This window comes from Macaca thibetana, chromosome 3, assembly GCF_024542745.1.
Source record: "Macaca thibetana thibetana isolate TM-01 chromosome 3, ASM2454274v1, whole genome shotgun sequence".
NCBI lineage: Eukaryota > Metazoa > Chordata > Mammalia > Primates > Cercopithecidae > Macaca > Macaca thibetana.
Window position 1 is genome coordinate 71771472 of NC_065580.1, and position 21171 is coordinate 71792642.

The 21171-nt window shown below is 37.7% G+C and overlaps 1 protein-coding gene across 9 annotated transcripts in view; it reads left to right on the forward strand.

Moving 5' to 3' along the window:
* ANKIB1 (ankyrin repeat and IBR domain containing 1) overlaps window positions 1-21171 on the forward strand; it is a 154859-nt gene that overhangs the window by 110466 nt on the left and 23222 nt on the right. For all 9 annotated transcript variants that reach the window (XM_050782840.1, XM_050782835.1, XM_050782834.1 and 6 more), the window contains 3 exons: window positions 4050-4194; window positions 5601-5767; window positions 15834-15922. In XM_050782840.1, coding sequence (XP_050638797.1) covers window positions 4050-4194; window positions 5601-5767; window positions 15834-15922 — 401 coding nt within the window. The remainder of the gene's footprint in view (window positions 1-4049; window positions 4195-5600; window positions 5768-15833; window positions 15923-21171) is intronic.

A 21171-nucleotide genomic window follows, 5' to 3' on the forward strand; every position in this document is an offset into this window, starting at 1 on the left:
GCTGCATGTGGCCCAGGACAGCTTTGAATGTGGCCCAACACAAATTCATAAACTTCCTTAAAACATTATGAGGTTTTTTTGTGTTTTTTGTTGGTTTGTTTGTTTTGCTGTTTGTTTTGCTGTTTTTGTTTTAAGCTCATCAGCTGTCATTATTGTTAGTATATTTTTTGTGTAGCCCAAGACAGTTCTTCTTCCAGTATGGCCCAGAAAAGCCAAAACATTGGACACCCCTGCTTTAAAGTATTGATGCCAAGGGCTGAAATAAAAGGGAATAGCCAGGCATAGTGGCGCGTGTCTGTAGTCCTAGCTACTTGGGCAGCTGAGGCAGAAGGATCACTTGAGCCCAGGAGTTCAAGACTACAGTGAGCTGTGACCACACCACTGCACTCCAGCCTGGGTAACAGAAGAAGATCCTATCAATTGGTTGATCGATCAATCAACAGATTAGATAGAAATTATTATTTTCTAGCCAGAACAGAATTTCTTTGCTAATATTGAGAATATAAGAGCTCAGGTTCTAGATACAATAGGCCACTGGGTTGTGAATTCCAACTCTGCTATTTATTAGTTATTGATTTAGGTAAGTGGTAGCCTGCCTGTTCCTCAGTTTCCTAATCTATAAAGTGGTGATGATAGTATGTACTTCATAGGATTATCGTCAGTTTTTTAAATTTCTTAATATATGTACAGTGCTTAAAACAGGATCTTGCATGTAGTAATCGCTCAATAAGTATTATTATCATATTCCTAAGCATTGTAATAAGCAGAGAGAGCCTACCTATGATATCATCTGTGAATCTTACCTGCAAGATAAAAATATAGGTAAAGTTTGCCCCACATTTATCTCTTTTACTGACACTTATCAACTCCATGTTCTGCTCATACATTTTTATTGAATTGTGTCTTGATGAGAAATAATAACATGGCCAACAGAACTGATCCTGTCTTCAATGAGGTCTTCTCAGTTCTGTAATTTAATTCCCCAGAGATGATGAAATCTTCTCTGATATATTTAAAATATGTAAAATTCAAAACATCATCATGTAGTAACTATGTCTAAGCAAACTGTGAACTTTGACAAGAGACTATCCAACTTCCCAGGGAATCTATTCATAGCTAAAAAGAAGAGAATCTTGTTATGTGAAAAAAGAACTCTACAGTTAACAGTTCTCCACTTTTAGTCTTAAGACTTCTTTTTTTTTTTTTTTTGAAATGGAGTCTCGCTCTGTCACCCAGGCAGGAGTGCAGTGGCACCATCTCAGCTCACTGCAACCTCTGCCTCCCGGGTTCAAGTGGGTCTCCTGCCTCAGCCTCCTGAGTAGCTGGGATTACAGACGCTTGGCACCACGCCCAGCTAATTTTTGTATTTTTAGAAGAGACAGGGTTTCACCATGTTGGTCAGGGTGGTCTCGAACCCCTGACCTTGTGATCTGCCTACCTTGGCCTCCCAAAGTGCTGGGATTACAGGCGTGAGCCACCGTGTCAGGCCACAATATACCTTATATATCACTCCTTAGCACAGGATTGAAAACACTACTTGTGAAAAAATGGATAAGGATCTACCAGAGGTAGGAAGAATGCCAAGGGAAAAAAAAAAAAATCCTGGAAGCCAAAGAGAATTTGAAAGAAGGAAATGTTCGCAGTGTCTCATGCTCTAGAGAAATCAAGGAAGATAAAAACTGTGAATTCTTTAATAAATTAGGCTAATGGGTAGTCATTGTGGCCCGGTGAAGAGGTGATAGCAGCCAGATGCTGCGGATTGAGAAGTGAATGACATGAGCTTCAGGAAGGAATAACAGATCATCATAAACTATTTTGTCAAGAAACTTTGATGTGAAAGAAAAAGAAAATGAAACACAAGAGAGTCATGTGGTCAGTAAGGGTTTTTAAAATGGGAAAAACTTGAGCATGTTTATTGTGCCCAAGGTAAGAGACATTAGAAAGTAAAAGACAGAAAGGATAGGTTATTGGATAGTGCAAGTCCCAGAGCTGGCCAGAGGATTTGAGGATTAGCCTGGGAGTAAAAGAGAAAGCTCTCTCACAGAAGTAAGTGGGATGAAAAGGAAAGAACGCTAAAGATACTGCTAGGTTTGAGGTGTGGTAGAGAGCACTTGGAGTGAGAGAACTGCCTGTTGGGGACTCTCTTTTCTATGAATTGCCCAGACGAGGATATGAAAGAGAAGATGGAGCAAAGGGAATGGGCCTGCCAAGGTCTCAATAAGCTTTTTGTTGTTGTTGTTGTTGTTGTTGTTGTTATTGTTGTTGTTGTTAAGTGCAGTGGAATTAAGAGAATGAGAGAACTAAAGAAAAAAGATACTATATAGTTAGTGAAATAAAATGTTGATGGTGAGGACTAAGCAGTTGTGATTTAATTTCCTGGTTTTCCATTTATTTTCTCTAGATTTAAGTGTTAAATTCAATATGCAATAATCTGTACTTCAAAAGTTTGTTTCTTGCTTTTCTAAGGGCAGTATTAAATGATAATAACAATAATAATCCCTTTGGGAGGCCGAGGCGGGCAGATCACCTAAGGTTGGGAGTACAAGACCACCCTGACCAACATGGAGAAACCCCGTCTCTACTAAAAATACAAAATTAGCTGGGTGTGGTGGCACATGCCTACAATCCCAGCTACTTGGGAGGCTGAGGCAGGAGAATTGCTTGAATCCAGGAGGCGGAGGTTGTGGTGAGCCGGAGATTGCACCACTGCACTCCAGCCTGGGCAACAAGAGTGAAACTCCGTCTAAAAAAAAACAAAACAAATAATAATCCTTACTAAAATTTATGAATTCTTACTCTATGTCATGCACCATGTAGATTTTTCACATATATAATCTGTATAACAACCCTGGGAAGTTCACATTATTATCTCCACTTTATGTATGGTGAAACAGAGGCTTAGAGCAGTTAAATAAATTGCTTAAGATCATATGCCTTGTTGGTGACAGACCTGGAATTTTCTAACTCAAAACACTGCTTTTAGCTGGACATGGTAGTACATGCGTGTAATCCCAGCTACTCACTCAGGAGGCTGAGGTGTGAGGATCACTTAAGCCCAGGAGTTTGAGACCAACCTGGGCAAAGAGAGAGACCCCACCTTTAAAAAAAAAGAAAGAAAGAAAGTAAAGGAAAGAGAAAAAGAACCCTGCTTTTAATCTAACCTTGGGCTGGATTCCTGCTTCTTTGTTTACAGGGCATTTTTTTCCTCACTACTCAAGTATACCTAAGTAGGACATAAAACTTATTTTAATATTCGTCTAAATGAAATATAAAGAGAAAACCTATAAACCTACTCTTAAAAATCTATGCTATATTTTAATGCCACCCCAAAATATTCTTGAATTACCTATGGCTCATTTCTATACCATTGCCTCCTTTTCTTTAAAGCTATAGCATATTGAGAATTGAATATGACCTTTCTGAGCCACTCATTTCTGAATTTTTAATTTTAAATAAAAGTATTTTTTCAGATTGTTTCAGATTTTTAGAGGGAATAAAGCAAAATAGAAACATAAAACATACGAGTGTATGTTTATGTGTATGTGTATATATTGATATATAAAATGAATGGCTTAACAGATAATATGCATTACAGTTGCTGTTTCACACTTGTTGGTATTATTTTAATTATACTCTGACAAAAAATTCAGCATAAAGAAAAATTGGCCAGGCACAGTGGTTCATGCGTATAATCCCAGAGCTTTAGGAGGCTAAGGCAGGAGAATCGCTTGAGACCAGGGGTTCGAGACCAGTCTGGACAACATAGCAAGACCCATCGCTACCAAAAATTTAAAAATTAGCCCAGCATAGCAGCATGCACCTGGAGGCCTAGTTACTCAGAAGACTGAGGTGGGAGGATTGCTTCAGCCCAAGAGTATGAGGCTACAGTGATCTGTGATCGTGCCACTGCATTCCAACCTGGGTGATGGAATGAGACCCTGTCTCTAAAAAAAAAAAAAAAAAAAAAAAGGAAGAAAAAGGAAAATTCTTAGGATGTACGTGCAATGTAATATCCTTGCTCCTTTGCTGTCCATTGATCATTTTAATAGGTTTTTGAATCTGAAAATTCAAGAAGGTGAAGCTCACAACATTTTTTGCCCTGCATATGATTGCTTCCAACTTGTGCCTGTGGATATCATAGAAAGTGTAGTTTCAAAGGAGATGGACAAACGATACCTTCAGTTTGATATTAAGGTAAGGTATGCTACCAATTATCTGTCCAATTTCTGTAATTTTGATTTTATTAAACCTTTATAACTATTTTTTCTTTTTGTTTTATTTTTGAAAACAAAATAATGGGTCTTTTGTTAGAAATACTTTATCAGAAAAGTTGCATAAAGGAATGGTGACAAAGTTTGAAGCTAAAGCATTATTTCATAATAATAAAAGGAAAGGGGAAAGGCTAAAGTACTAGTAATTTACAAAATTTAAAATAAAACTATTTATCAGAACTTTTTATTAATTTGCCTGTTGCACTTTAGTAACTGATTGATCATAATGTTCAAATTAGATTTTACCTACTTGAAGTTTTTTAAAAGACATTATCTTTCATGCTCCTAAAATATTTGGAAATAAAGATTCTCAACTTGGAAGTTTATTATTTTTATTCCAAGTAATAGGTTTATTTAATGAATTATAATGTTTATTTCATCTTTTTTTGTCTTTTTTTTTCAGAAGTTATAAGTGTAGGTTACTTATAAGTGAGTTACTTTCTTTTGTGTGTGTGAGAAGTTATAAGTGAGTTACTTTCTTTTGTGTGTGTGAGATTTAAAAGTTACATTTTAACTGCTTTATGCAGATTTTACTGAGTCTAATATGTGAACTTTTAAAAGACAAGTCCTACTTTTTTTTTTCTTGGAGACAGAGTCTCACTCTGTCTCCCAGGCTGGAGTGCAGTGGTGTGGTCTCAGCTCACTGCAACCTCTGCCTCCAAGGTTCAAGCGATTCTCATGCCTCAGCCTTGCGAGTAGCTGGGATTACAGATGCCTACCACTATTCCCGGGTAATTTTTGTATTTTTGGTAGAGATGGGGTTTCTCCATGTTGGCCAAGCTGTTCTCCAACTCCCGACCTTAGGTGATCTGCCTGCCTTGGCCTCCCAAAGTGCTGGGATTATAGGCGTGAGCCATTGTGCCCAGCCCCCTCTTCTTTAACATAGAAAATATCATAGTATTGATTATTATGTATTATTTGGGTACCATTTAGAAATTTACTCTTCTAATACAGCTACATGCATGTTTCTACTTAATAATTATATTCATCAGGAAAGTGACACATTGTATGAGAAAACATTTTAAAATTACATATTTTCTGTGCGAACAATTACATTTTTACCTTATCATCATTTACATAGTTTTTAGACTAAAGAAAACATAAATTTTAAAAATAATTTTGTTACTAAGTTAATTGCCACTTTCCCTTTAATAATTTTTTCAGTACTTTCCAGTACTGTTTAAATTTCTTGAGACTGACAACTCCATGCATTTTATTTCACTCTTTTTCTTTCTTTGCTTTATAGTAAATGACCATAGAGGTACACTCTGTATTAGAATTTAGCATTAAAATATTTTCTTTTGTGTTTTGTTATTGCTGTTTAAACAGGCCTTTGTTGAAAATAATCCTGCCATTAAATGGTGTCCTACTCCAGGCTGTGACAGAGCAGTAAGACTAACAAAACAAGGGTCAAATACATCTGGATCTGATACACTCAGCTTCCCATTGCTGAGAGCGCCTGCTGTTGATTGTGGAAAAGGACACCTCTTCTGCTGGTTAGTATAAGATAAGTTGGAATCAGTCTAATCACCTTTCTTTCCAATAGTTATTAAAGAGACTTTGCACCTTGAGTCAGGCCGTTAAATTGTAGTATACTTGATAGTATTCTTAATTTAAGAAATGTGTAATAAGTAGTAATAGTTCATATTTGTTGTGTGCTTAGTGTGTGCCAAGCACTACACCAGCTATTTTTTACATACTGAATTTTCCCAACAATGCTGAGTTGAGTTGATGTTGTTATGCCCATTTTACAGATAAGGAAACTCAGGCACAGAGAAGTTCCCCAGGGTTATACAGCTAGGAATTGGCAGAAATGGGATTAGAACCCAGCTGTTTGATTTTAAAGCCCATGTGCCTAAACTATAATATCAAATTGCTGACCATAGATTAGAAAATGTTTAGAGTTTAACCTTTCATTAAAAATATAAACCTCTAGCAATGATTCTTCACCAGGAGCTCCCAAAATTACTAAAGTCCCTTTTACAAAATTTTATCCTGGGCCCTAACAAGTAAGATTTTGATTTAGTAGGTTTTTGAGTGGGGCTCTAAAAAAAGAAAATTAAAAATCTCCCAGGTGATTCTAATGCACAGTTCTAGTCAGGAATCAATGACTGCAGTCTCGTTGTTTCTTGTGTTTTGTTTAGTTTCTAGTGCCTGGTAGTACTCAATAAGTACAAACTGATGATAAATCAGTATTGGAAAGGGTATGTAACTGAATACTCTTTTGACTATATATGTGTCAACCATCAGCACTCTACTTATTCATAGAAGGTTCAGTTAACTGTTCTAATTAAATGATTAAAAGAAAAAAAGCAACAGTATTTATTCTCCTTTTTGCTTATTTCCAGAATCACCGCAAATGCATGGATATACTTTAGGTGGATATAAAACTCTAGTCTTTACTTTTATACTTATCAGAAACCAGAAACTAATTGTATCACTGCTATATAGTAGGAAGGTATAGTTATGGAACTGTCCCTACCCTGGTCTACTTCTTACCTTTGCCATCATCATTAGTTAAAAGTATTTATTGAACTGCTAACCCCTGACTCTTAAGTCAGGGGTCAGCAAACTATTGTCTACACTTAGTATTAAACATAACATTTTGCCATACCATTTCATGTCACTTTATATATTGTCTGTGCCTGCTTTTGGGCTATGACAGCAGAATTGAGTAGCTGAGACAGAGACTGCATGGCCCACAAAACTCAAAATATTTACTGTCTGGCCCTTTACAGAAAAATGTTCCTGACCCCTATACTAGGTGCTTGGCTATGGTGATTAATGAAAGGAAAACCCTGTATACTGCTTTCATGGCTGAATCAAACTAAGCAAGCAAAATAGCAACAAAATACTGAACAGTGGGTTATATCTATATGCCTTCAAGTGATTTTTCAAAACACTTAAAAGGCAAATTTCTATTAAAGTTTTACATTTTTATTATTCAATAGTTTGGTTCCTAACTCACCTCATTAACCCACCATGAGAGATAAGGCTTGAAATGAGAAGGAAAGTTAATGTACATGAGCTGAATTGGTAGCAGATTAATGGTATGTAGATGAATATGAACCTATTTTACTGTAAAACAAGTATATAAAAGTAATAAAGGAGCTTTCTTTTCTGAGCCAGTGTGGTTTCCAGAGATAATTAAACTCTGGTGTCCTGAAGCAGCACCCATTGTATACATCCTATGCATCTAAAATGTACTAATTATATACCATCCTTGGGAAAAATTGAGAAAAATTGTCATACACCGTAAATCATTTTCTGAGTTCTGTGGTTCACATGAGGAATCGTGGTTGAAAAAGGATGATTTAGAGGATTAGTTGGAGAAGCTGTGAAGAAAGAAAACATGAATTAAGAAAATGTCTAAAAGATAAAAAGATTAGCTTTTGCTGAGATAAGAGAAAAGTTAAGTTTTGAAGGGAAAAGAAGAAACTTTGATTGGCAGTGTCTTCTTAAGCACTGTGGTTTCTGTGATCTAGCTTTTACCAGTTTTCAGTGTAGTTTAGTTTTTAATTTCTTGTGTTCGTCCCCATTCTCTTTGTATGCTGCAAGTAATAATAAGTTTGGTTCGACTGAAGATAAGAAAGCTAATGGAAAAACCTGCCAATATAGGCCAGGCTCTATAAACTATGTATATATGTCTATAAACATAGACGATGCTATAAACTGTAAATTTCTAGAATAACATTTGAAGAAATACATCAGCTGACTTTTTCTCATGCCCCAAAATATCAGGCTGGTTATACTCAAGACGCATTGGAGACTATATACCAAGATCACGGGCCCTACTTTGAGTTTTATCCCAGTTCAAGGGATCTGTGAATGGCCACATGGACTAAGGTCACACTTGGTAATTATTTACTCTTTCTCCTGTTCATTAGGGTAGTAGAGAACCTAACAGAATCATCACTTTTTGGACATAGCACCAGAGAGGAAGAGAAGAAGGGGACTTAAATGAAATAAAAATAAGTTTTAGTGAAGGACAAACTCAGATTTAGGTTCTTCAACTTAATCTTTTGCCTTTCAGTTTTGGTATTTATTAAGTTATAGGATGGATTTTTTTGCATTACCTACTTCATGTCTCTAGGCGTTAATTTACAGTTCCTGTTTTTTTTTTTTTTTTTTTTTTTTGCATTCTTAGCTTTATACCCTTATTCATATAGTATAAGAGCTTTGTCTATAATTTTAAAATCTAAGTAGAAATTGTCATATGCTTTCTGTTGCCTTTGTCTCTTATTTCAATGAGAAGCAAAATCTGTTCATGTAAAAAGACGCTTTGCAAGAGAGATCTTCACAAATTAAAGGCAAATGATTCTGGTTTTGCTTCTTTCCTTCTTGAAAAGCTCAGAAATAATTTTCTAAAGATGACTACAAAAACCACAACAAAAGACAATAATAATTTCTTCTTTTCAGGAACTGTATATGACAGAAACAGTTGAGCCATACCCAAGAGATACCTGCATGGATATAACTAAATATATTCATTGATGGGAGACAAGTAGTATTAATAGGCATTCCTCTTCCCACCACAGGATACCCTTCTCTAGCTGTGCACCAAATTCCATGCCCTTAGTAACTGAAGCTAGCGTGGTTTCTCCCGCTAGCCTTTATAATTACAATTTGTGTGATCTGGGCAAAATTATCTCAAGACAATATTCAAAACTTAGATGGGTTCTGACTTGAACCAATGACTTTTCCTCTTTTTTTTTTTCTTTTTAATTAAGTAAAATATGCTACTGTGTAACTTCTGTGCCTTCTGAACTGACACAAAGTGTCTCTCTTCTCTGAGACAACTCTTCACAGATTTGTTGTCAGAAATGCTTCCTGGCCACCAAACTTAAGATGGTATGGTGGCCATTTCTTTCCTGTCTTTTTACTCTGGTCCCTTTTAATCACCAGTGTGCATTGAAAACTGAAAACCTTACTTGGAATTTTGTCTTCTAAACACATAGACAGTCAAACCTATTTTATTCACTGAAATTGATTGGCAGGAAATATTCTAAATAATAATATGGTGCTGGGCATGGTGGCTTACGCCTGTAATCCCAGCACTTTGGGAGGCCGAGGCAGGGGGATCACGAGATCAGGAGGTCGAGACCATCCTGGGTAACACAGTGAAGCCCTGTCTCTACTAAAAATACAAAAAATTAACTGGGCATGGTGGCACGCTCCTGTAGTCCCAGCTACTCGGGAGGCTGAGGCAGGAGAATTGCTTGAACCCAGGAGGCGGAAGTTGCAGTGAACCGAGATCAAGCCACTGCACTCCAGCCCAGGCAACAGAGCGAGACTCCATCTCAAAAAAAGAGAAAAATAATAATAAAGTTTATATTACCTAGCGGTTGAGCACTTATTTACTGAAACTGTGTAAAGAAGTCTTTAAAAGGAACAAATTTTTGAATCATAGTGATGTACAACTTGAGAAACCACAGTATCAGGTTTCTAGTCCACTTAAGTTTCCAGTGGATCAGAGAGTACAATATATAGACCTGTCAAGTTTGCAGAAAAGTTTGAAAGTGGGTATCTTTTTTCTCCAACATTCACAATAAGGATTTTGATCAATACCTACTCCGTTATTCAGAGCAATAGTTGCATGCATCATCTCCCCCTCCACAGACCTCACAGGCCAAGGGACTCTCCAGGAGTCCTGTGGACAAAATAGATGAAGCAGTCTGTATTTGTAGACCTAATAATTGTGTCTCATCTTTTCTTACAAAATCAGTTTTAAGCCCTTAGATTAACAGCTCTAGTTACAGAAGAAAAGATCTTTCTAGATTGGCAGTATCTAGCTATTTAAGTATCAGACTCCTGCCAACTGGCAGAACATTTTCCAGCTCTTCACAGTCCCAGAAATAAAAACATGATACTACTTATTTGGTAGTTCAATCAAAAGACCTTGTTTAAATATCATGTATACTCTCTGCAGAGTAACACATCTCCATAAATACCGCTTGATGGTTCAATTTATCAAATTTCAACAGAGTGATAATAATCTGGGAGATGGACAGAACCTGCCTGTGAGACAGCTCTGCCACTAACTAGCTCTGTGGCTTGGTGATAAATATCTTCTCCTAAAATAATGTGATAAATAAAGCCTTCCTATCTAATGCAGTCAACATAGAGTGCAAGTTTCCAGAACCAAACTATTTAGCTTCAGATTTTAGCTTATCCACTCTTTACTTGTGTGGCCTTTGGTAGGTTACTGAACCTCTCTGTGCATTTAAAATGAGGATAAATAGTACCAGTTACAAAGAATTGTTAAGAGAATTAAATGAGTCCGTTCACGTGGAGTATTTAGAACATTACCTGGTATACTAAAAAATGTTAGCTACAGGGGAGAAGCATAGAAATTAGGATTTCTACTTAATTCAGTCAGAATTGCTTATTAATAAAACGTTCTAAAATGGCATTTAATTGAAATTGCCAACTTCTGGATAGGAATTTCTTCCATCAGGTAATAAATTTTAAAACGTTAGTGGAAGGTTTTTTCCTTTTCCGGAGCCCATTAGAACCACTGTATAGTCATGCAACCAGTTGTGCATACTGGCACATTTTCAAGAAGAGAGCCATTCCTTGATCACTTGATGTTAGGTTAACCAATCATATTTGAACTAGGTGGAGGAGTTTAGATTAGGCAACTATTTTTTTCTTTATAATCTTTTACCAGGATTTTTTTTTACCTGAATAAACCTACCCTATTGGTGTCTCTGGCTGAGATTCAGCAGGCTATGTCCTGAGATTCCCCTCCCCATACTCTTGTTTTACTGACATTTTGAGATGCAGTTTCAGCAACAGATACCAGGGACTTTAGAATACTTGTCAACAGTCATTGGTTAAAATTTTGTTCAGGGATGTAGGCCGGTCTCAGGGACTTACAGCTGTAATCCCAGCATTTTGTGGGGCTGAGATTGGCGGATCCCTTGAGCCCGGGAGTTTGAGACCACTTGGGCAACGTAGTGAAACCCTGTCTCTACAAAAAATACAAAAATTAGCTGGGCGTGGTGGTGCATACCTCTTGTCCTGACTACTTGGGAGGCTGGCAGTAGGATGGCTTGAGCTCAGGAGGTGGAAGCTGCAGCGAGCCAAGATCATGCCGCTGCACTCCAGCCTGGGTGCCAGAGCAAGACTCTCAAAAAGAAAAAGAAAAAAATAAACTTTCTTCAGGAAGTTGGCATTCTAGCATCTTCACTACTTTTCTCAGAATAACCTTTCTTCCCTATGTTGATCATCTAGAATGTCAATTACCTACTATGTTTAGTGACTTTGTTATTACTATACTTTGGAGAATTCTGAGTTTATTTTTCCAGATGCGTTAGTTTTTAAATATATTTTATAGTATTAAGTGGCAACCTCGGCCAGGCGCAGTGGCTCACGCCTGTAATCCCAGCACTTTGGGAGGCCGGGGCAGGCATATCACGAGGTCAGGAATTCAAGTTCAGCCTGGCCAACATGGTGAAACCCCGTCTCTACTGAAAATACAAAAAATTAGCTGGGCATGGTGGTGTGCACCTGTAATCGCAGCTACTTAGGAGGCAGGAGAATCACTTGAACCCAGGAGGCAGAGGTTGTGGTGAGTGGCGATCATGCTATTGCACTCCAGCCTGGGCCACAGAGCAAGACTCCATCTTAAAAAAAAAAAAAAAAAAATGGCAACCTCAACCTCTTTAATTCACAGTCCATGCTGTAGCTTCTTTTTTTATTAGTAAGCTGCTGTTTTCTGTTTTGTTTTGTTTTTTTTAAAATCCTTTTTTAGTATTGCACTGGAAACTAGCAGAAACTGTGCCAACCAGTTACAACACCCTGAAGTGGTCCTACTGATTGGGCTCACAACCAAGGAAGCGGCAAATCTTTGTCCTCCTGTGAGGTTCTAGAAAAGAAAACCTTCTTTTGCTGTCTAGGACAACACAGTCTTGGAGAGCCAAGCACATTGATAAGCAATTATGGCCTTTTGAAGAAGTGGCTTTTTTTTTTCAGACTTTATTTGAAAACACTGGGCTTTGTTCCCCCATGATTTCTTTCTTTTTTTTTTTTTTTTCCAGAACGTTTTCAGAAAATGTTCTGACAGCAAAACCAGTATTTACTAGCGTTGATTCTGCCAGGAAATGGATATTGAATATGCTGTTTAATCTCCAGGGGGAAAAAGTCTCCAGGGAAAAAAATCTTAATAGAAATAATTTATTTCATTGATTGCATTTGTTTGTTTTAGTTACTGCAGATATATAAGGGCTTTTTGTACTTCAGGGCTCTTTTTTTAAATTTTTCTAGCTTTATTGAAATGCAAATGACAAACAAGCTTTCTTAAATGAGTCATGAGAAATGTTGATTCTGCATTCCCACCTGTGTTTGTAGGCACCATATGGAAACACTGTTCCTGATCTGTGGCGTATTTCCTACTTCAATGTCTGCTAGCATGTGTGCCAAATTAAAATTAGCAGTTATCACAGGTATCCGTTACATTTCTGGAAAGCAGAGTTGATGTTAGTATGCACTAAAGTGAATCTAATGTATCCACTTTTTTTTTCATACCTTTAAGTTCTGGGATACATGTGCAGAATGTACAGTTTTGTTACATAGGCATACACATGCCATGGTGATTTGCTGCACCTATCAACCCATCACCTACATTAGGTGTTTCTCCTAATGCTATCCCTCCCCTAGCCCCCCATCCCCCGACAGGCCCCAGTGTGTGTTGTTCCCCACCCTGTGTCCATGTGTTCTCCTTGTTAAACTCCCACTTATGAGTGAGAACATGCAGTGTTTGGTTTTCTGTTCTTGTGTTAGTGTGCTCAGAATGATGGTTTCCAGCTTCATCCACGTCCCTGCAAAGGCCATGAACTCATCCTTTTTAATGGCTGCATAGTATTCCATGTTCTATATGTGCCACATTTTCTTAATCCAGTCTATCATTGGTGGACATTTGGGTTGGTTCCAAGTCTTGCTATTGTGAATAGTGCCACAATAAATACATGTGTGCATGTGTCTTTATAGTAGCATGATTTATAATCCTTTGGGTATATACCCAGTAATGGGATGGCTGGATCAAATGGTATTTGTAGTTCTAGCTCCTTGAGGAATCACCACACTGTCTTCCACAATGGTTGAACTAATTTACACTCCCACCAGCAGTGTAAAAGCATTCCAGTTTTTCCACATCCTCTACAGCATCTGTTGTTTCCTGACTTTATATATCCACTTTTTTAAAGAAATTAGGTCGTGTTGTGTTGCCCAGGCTAGAGTGCTGTGGCTATTCACAGAGTGGTAATAGCACACTACAGCCTGAAACTCCTGGGCTCCATGGATTCTTCTGCCTCAGCCTGCCGAGTAGCCATTGTGCCCAGCTCACTTCCATATTTTAATCAACCCAGTATTTTTTGAATGTCTGTTAAGCTACCACTAAGTTGCTAGGAGCTCCCAAGTGTCAGATTAGGGGACAAGTCAGGAGTGTAAGGAAACTAAATTACCCTTTCAAGGCAATTGGTGAATTTTTTTTTTTTAACCATTTAACCATTTTTAAGTATGCAATTCAGTGACATTAATTGCATTCAGAGTGCAACTATAACGTCTCATAGCCACTTTTCCTTTTCAGAAATTTTTCATGATCCCAAACAGAAACTCTATGACCATTAAGCAGTTACTCGCCATCCTCTCCTCCCCCAGGCTGGTAACAACCACTCTACTTTCTTTCTCTATGAATTTGCCTATTCTAGATATTTAATATAAGTGGAATTCTAGAATATCTGTACTTTTGTGTCTGGCTTATTTCACTTAACAAAATGTTTTTAAAGCTCATTCATAGTGTAGCATGTATGCAGATATTATTCCTTTTTATGGCTGAATATTGTATTGTGTGAGCATGTGTGTGTGTTTGTGTGTGTGTATACTCCACAATTTGTTTATCCATTCATCTGCTGATAGATGCTTGGGTTGTTTCCCCCTTTTAGCTGTTGTGAATAATACCATGAATGTTGGTGTACAAGTTTGAATTCTTGCTTTCAGTTCTTTCATACCTTAGAATGAAATTGCTGAATCCTATGGTAATTCTAAGTTTAACTTTGCATCAGCATTTACATTTCTATCAGCAGTGCACAAGAGTTCCGGTCTTTGTACATCCACACCAAAACCTTCTTTTTTTTTTAATAATCACCATTTTAACAAATATGAAGTATAATCAATACATTCTTAATTACCTCTTAGTTTGTAAGACTACATGAGTCAGTTGGTGTATCTTCTTAATACACTTAACCTTTTTTTATTCTTTTTCCTCGAAATGGGGTCTTGCTCTGTCGCCTAGGCTGGACTGCAGTGGCATGATCTCAGCTCACTGCAGCCTCTGCCTCCCAGACTCAAGTGATCCTCCTACCTCAGCCTCCCAAGTAGCTGGGACTACAGGCGTGAGCCACCCCTCCCTGCCCAAGCTTAACCTTTGTAAATGAAATCTTTTTAAAATAGCACTGATGGTGATGATATCACTTCCAGATTGGGTTGTTCCCTCCTCCGAATAATATTTTATCATTGACTGGAATAATTACCTTTGTTCTATACAATATAGCATCATCTTGAATTAAAATGGCAGTTTATCAAGGCTTGAGGCTCGTTTTAGTGTTTGACTTCTTAAATAGCTATGGAAAGAATATAAAATAGAGTTACAAATGATAAATTGATGTTTTTAATTATTTAAATCAAAATTTCCCAAATTCCAATAAAAGTAAAGTGAGTTACCCTAGCTGTTACCTGGAGATGCAGAGGTAAAAGTAACTACAATAATTTGACTTAAAACAGTGTTTTTCAAACTTTAAAATGAAGAAGGTTCATTTGGTAATTTTGATAAAATATAGATTCTGATCTGTAAATCTCATGGGGCCTGTTCTTCTGCATGTCTAAAAAGCTGCTCAGTAATGGCCAGGAATACACCTTTGAATAACAAGAATTTAAATTATTAATGAGGATAAAACGTAATTTAATCAAATGTTTTAAAGCTCTGAAGGCTTGCAAATCTAAGTTATAAATATTAATCTATTTAGAACTTTTGAAATACGTAAATGAATGTACTGATTTTTTTTAAAAAACTGGTCTAATGGTATCAAGCTTTGGAATCTCATTTTCAATGCCTCCATTGAAATGCTCCATCTCTCATTAATCACCATGTCTTAGTTTTTTCAACTTTAAAATTGGAAGAATACTTTCTACTTTTTTTTTTTTGAGACAGTTTCGCTCTTGTTGCCCAGGCTGGAGTGCAAGGGTGCGATCTCAGCTCACTGCAACCTCCACCTCCCAGGTTCAAGCGATTCTCCTGCGTCAGCCTCTTGAGTAGTTGGGATTACAGGCATGTGCCACCATGCCTACTAATTTTTTGTATTTTTAATAGAGATGGGGTTTCACCATATTGGCCAGGCTGGTCTCGGACTCCTGACCTCAGGTGATCCACCCACCTTGGCCTCCCAAAGTACTGGGATTACAGGCATGAGCCACCACGCCCAGCCTCTACACACTTCCTTTTTTTTGCCTTGATGTTGATGAAGAATATTTTAAAATTGTCTTTTCTATGTTTATTTTCTTTAGGGAGTGCCTTGGTGAAGCACATGAGCCTTGTGACTGCCAAACATGGAAGAATTGGCTGCAAAAAATAACCGAAATGAAACCAGAAGAACGTAAGGAATTTTAGATTGCTTTGCTACGTATTTCCTTATAGCATTCAAAAGATAATGTGGTCATATCTTTTTTAGTCTTTATTTAAGAGGTTTTCACATTTGTTAATGCTAGCGCTCTCCTGTTTAACATCACGGTCCCTTTGACTAACTTCCTTTTGGAAATAATAGAGTTTTGGCAAGGAGGAATCAGGGACAAGTTCCATGTTTCTAACAGACTTACTTTCCAGCTGAAGATAAACAGGGTAAATGGGGGTCACATTTAATCCTCCTCCCATAGCCCTTTTCTTTTATCCTAGGGTGAGCCAACCAGTTGTTCTGTACTTTGTGGGAAGTAGTATATGATCTGTAGTGAGAGTGAGCTTCTCATATCCCTGAAAGCTTCCAATGAAGGATACAGCAAGTTAATTTCTTGTTGTTGTGTGGTTCTGTAGATTTACTGATGTTAAATACCATATAGATAAGTATTGTCACTGAGACTTCTATAAATACATTATCCCTGTTAATCATCACAGAAATGATACAAGGGTGATATTAGTAATCCTGTTTTACAGAGGAAAACTAATGCTTAGATTGGGTTGAATGAGACAGGGCATGTGCCTTGTGAACAGAATGGGTTTGAATCTCTGAGGGGACTCCTTTTTAAAGCCTTCCTAATAGCAGTTCCCACATTTAACAGATAAATCTATCTGCTTTGCAATAATTTCCCATCTTCTAAAGTGTTTTATGACAACTGTTTTCTCTCAAAAAATGTAAGTGAAAATTAATTAGTTCTGGTCTTTAAAAAAAAAAAAAAAGACTGAGATAATGATGTTAGCTTGAGATGTCGCAAGTCAGGATCAAGAATTCACCCAATAAATCTACACACTTATAGGGGCCAGGTGCAGGGGCTCACGCCTATAATCCCAGCACTTTGGGAGGCCAAGGCAGGCGTATTACAAGGTCAAGAGATGGAGACCATCCTGGCCAACATGGTGAAACCCCATCTCTACTAAAAATAAAAAATTAGCTGGGCGTGGTGGCGTGCGCCTGTAGTCCCAGCTACTTGGGAGGCTGAGGCAGGAGAATTGCTTGAACCTGGGAGGTGGAGGTTGCAGTGAGCCAAGATTGCGCCACTGCACTCCAGCCTGGTGACAGAGTGAGACTGACTCCGTCTCAAAACAAGAAAAAGAAAATCTACACTTATATGAGCAAAGCACATAATAAAGATGATGCCAGACTTCAGGGCATGCAGAGGCTAGAGGGAAGCAGTCAGACATTACGGTATCATATGATAACTGATATAGTTGAGTAAAGATGAGAGTCCAGAAACAATAATGATAAACTGAGGTTGGGGGAAGAAAGGGTGTCAAAGAATCTTCTTGAAGGCAGTGAGCTGTGAATTGGATTTTAGCATCTCTGCCTAGTAGTAGGTAATTACTGTCAGCAACTGAAGTGGCATTGAGAGAGACTGCCCGACAGCCATCATACTTTACAGGCTTGTATTATATCAGGGAATTTACCACTGCCTGAGGGCTGATCCTCAGCATTTTAGATCTACAAGGTTCATTTTGTCCAGTGACTCAGGGTTATTCTGACCCATGGAGAAGAGACTACAGTATAAACCAAAATGCCACTTATTAGTTGATAATGAGGGAGATCCCTTTCACTTGTTGAGAAGGCTTCATGTCCATTATCAGGAGCAAAGAGAAGTGGATGATCTTTGGATATTTTATAGTGAAGCCTGATTAAACGTTCTTGTCCTGTTCATGCATCGTTTAGTCAACAGATTTTTTTAAGCCAGGCGCAATGGCTCACATCTGTAATCCTAGCATTTTGGGAGGCCGAGGCAGGTGGATCACTTGAGGTCAGGAGTTCAAGACCATCCTGGCCAACATGATGAAACTGCATCTCTACTAAAAACACAAAAATTAGTCCAGCATGGTGGTGTGCGCCTGTAATACCAGCTACTCAGGAGGCTGAGGCAGGAGAATCGCTTGAACCCGGGAGGTGGAGGTTTCATTGAGCCAAATCGCCCCACGGCACTCCAGCCTGGGTGCCAGAGCAAGACTCCATTTAAAAAAAAAAAAATGCCTTTATAGATTGTGTTTGTTCCCCAGATTCATTGTACTAGCCATTGCTCTTCATACCCACCCATTTCCCCTATTCTCCTGATATGTATGGGTGTGTATATGCGTTTGTCTTCCATAAATAGATTCATACCATTACCCTGCAACACCTTTAGATGTGACAAAACAATTGGAATTTGCTTTATTTTCTTGCTTCTGGCAGCTAGAAATATTTATATTTCTGTTATGAATGGCTTGCTATTGGCCACCTACCTACATTTTTTTATACATTTCTTTAAGAACTTAAGGTTAAGGTCCATAGGAGAAACTCGCAAAGAGATGAGGCTAGAAAGGTAGGTGTTGCCAGATTGTGAGTGTTATTGCCAAATTGTTTGAATTTATCCTCCTAATAGAATAAGCCATAAAGTGTGTAGAGTAGAGAAGTGGCAGTATCAGAAAAGTTATTTTTGTCAAGATAACTGATGAGTATGAAGGGTGAATTGAAGAAAAGATAGACTAAAGGTAGGAAGATGAATTTTTAGTTTGGGTCAGAGGGTAAATTAGGCCATTAGTGAAACAGGAAACTCAGATAAACAAGTAACTTTCCAGGGAAAATAATGAGTTTTGGTGTGGACATTCTGAACTTGAAGTACTTACGGAACATACGTGTGGAGATATCCTGTGGAATTTTATAAGTGTTCGTCTGAAACTCAGAAAAGATGCTAAGAAACTTAGGAATAAATTGTTGATTTTAAATGTTATCTTCGCTATTTAATTAACGTTTATTGAGTGCTGTTTTATGTTAGAATACAAAAAATAAGATGCCCTCTATGCTCTTGAAGTTTATATATTAGAGAGGCAACTGTATACAAAACTAAGGAAAAATGTGTTTTGAATGTGAGAGAACATTGTTCATGTATGTGATAACTTTTAGGGGAGGGGAAGGACAAAGAAGGAGGAGGCCAGTTATCTATGGGAGAGGGTTAGGAAACACTTTCTAAAGAATTGATGCTTAAGCTGCATGTTGAAAGCTGATAGATGCTCTTCACATAAACCAGAATAGGAAAGACATTCCAGGCATAGGGTGAAGTGGCATTGTGAAGTAGCGTGGCATATTCAAGGACTGCAAATAATTCTTACAGTCAGTTTAGTGGTGCACTAAGAGATGAGACTGTGCAGACAGGAATCCAAATCAAGCATTGGGCACAAAGAGGTGGTTATGCACAATGCTAGGAAATCTGACCTTATCCTGAGACACTGAAAAGGAGTTTTAAGTAGGAGAGTGGTGAATGAAGATGCTTACTTACAAAGATCACTCAGGCAGAAGTATGGATGATGAAATGGAGACTATTGAGAAACTAGGTAAGAATGTTAGTTCTGAGACAACTTCAGAATGGCCAGGTGAGAGGATATGAAGGCTTAAGATGGGTAATTCAGGTGGGAGGGGGCATACACAGGAGAGTTATAAGATATATTAAATAGCCTTAAGTAGTAAACCTTGTGTGCCTGCTAGTTGCCTCAAAGGTTTAATGCACCATAAGAAGTAATTAGTCTAGCATATTATTCAATTCTTGAGTAGAAAATGCCCAGCAATGTTTGAAATATAAAGCAAGTATTTTTCTTTTATTTTCCCCCAAATCTCCCACCCCAGCCTCCGAGGTGAGTTAGCATCTCCACAGCTGTCTAGATCCTGGGTCCTGGGAACTCGAGGTGAATACTAATCTCCTTGTGGGCACTAAGCGACACACTGACCCTCTCAAAGTGCTACTATCCTGTGGCATCAAATGGCTTTGTACATCACTTTCCCAGTATTTTATCCCCAAGTCTGATCTATTACCCTGAAAGACCTGTTTGTCTTTAAAGGTTCCAACTGTAAGAACAGATCACTTACTAGGTGACTGCTGATCATTCACTCAAGCAGTCTCAAACTATGGGTATAATCTTTTAGGTTTATGTAGTCCTTTCTGGTAGAACAAATCTCAGGTGTCTTCAGTCTTTTGTATCCTATCATGTTTTCAAATATTCTTCCCTCTTTCCAAATCAAAACCCACTTTGGGGTTTCTTCCCACAATTCTTCAAGTTCATTATAATCTTCTGTTTTGCCTGTGATCTAATTAGAGTAATACATCTCCCTACTTGCCTTTAATTCACAAATTACCCCAATTTTACAGAGGGAGATACCAAGGCCAAGAGAAACAAAAATGCCCTGCCACACAGCAAATCCATCTCACATCTGGTATCAGAACACAGAAAAACTCTTTAAAGCAAGTATTTTTAAATTGATGGCTATTTTTAGTTATCTCTTACCATATTAAAATTGGATGAATCGTTCCATACCCACAGATAAGTTTTTGCTAGGGAACAGGGGAAGGAGAATGGACTGGCTAGTGAGAACAGATTATGGGTGGGACTGTGAAAAAATGACCTTCCACATGATAATGATCCTGATACTAAGAGGAGGAAAGAAATAGAAAAGCTAGAAAATGGTATACATGGTATATACATAGTTACTTCTGATGGCCAGAGATAGGGAGATCCCAAAGGGGGTTTTGATTTGGAAAGATGAAAGAATGTTTGAAAACATGATAGGAGACAAAAGACTGAAGACACCTGAGGTTTGTTCTACCAGAGAGGAAACCAAGCCAAGGCTGCAGAGAAAGTCCCAGTTGTTGTTAAGAAAAGGCTAGGAATTTTCTCCTCTACTGATTTGTGTCTTCCACACTGAAAGATGGTGACCAGTAACGGCCACTTATGTTTATGAAATTTGGGGCAAGGATTAAAGTGAACAATAATTGGCCAACTATAATACTAAAGTAGAACCCCATCATTAAATATACAAAAATGATATTTCAAAAAGGAAAAATATGATTAGGTGCTATGTTAAGTTTATGTATTACTTTGTATCATAGCATTTTTACTTTGGATTTTATGCAAAAAAAAAAAAAAAAATGGCATAAGCATGTTTAACCAAATAGTTTTCTTCTTTATGCCCAGTTTTCCAAAGTCTTTGAATTATGAGACTCAGGATGAGAAAATCTAATTAATGAGAAAAAATATGCTGAAATCAATTCAAGGAATTAATTTCATATAAAGATTTAAATAGTGTTTGTTAAGCACTGATATTGCCTCTGTTGTGTCTAATTAGAGCAAGAAGCAGGAATGGTTATATTTTTTATGAAATGGTTAATTTATAAATTTTTCAGA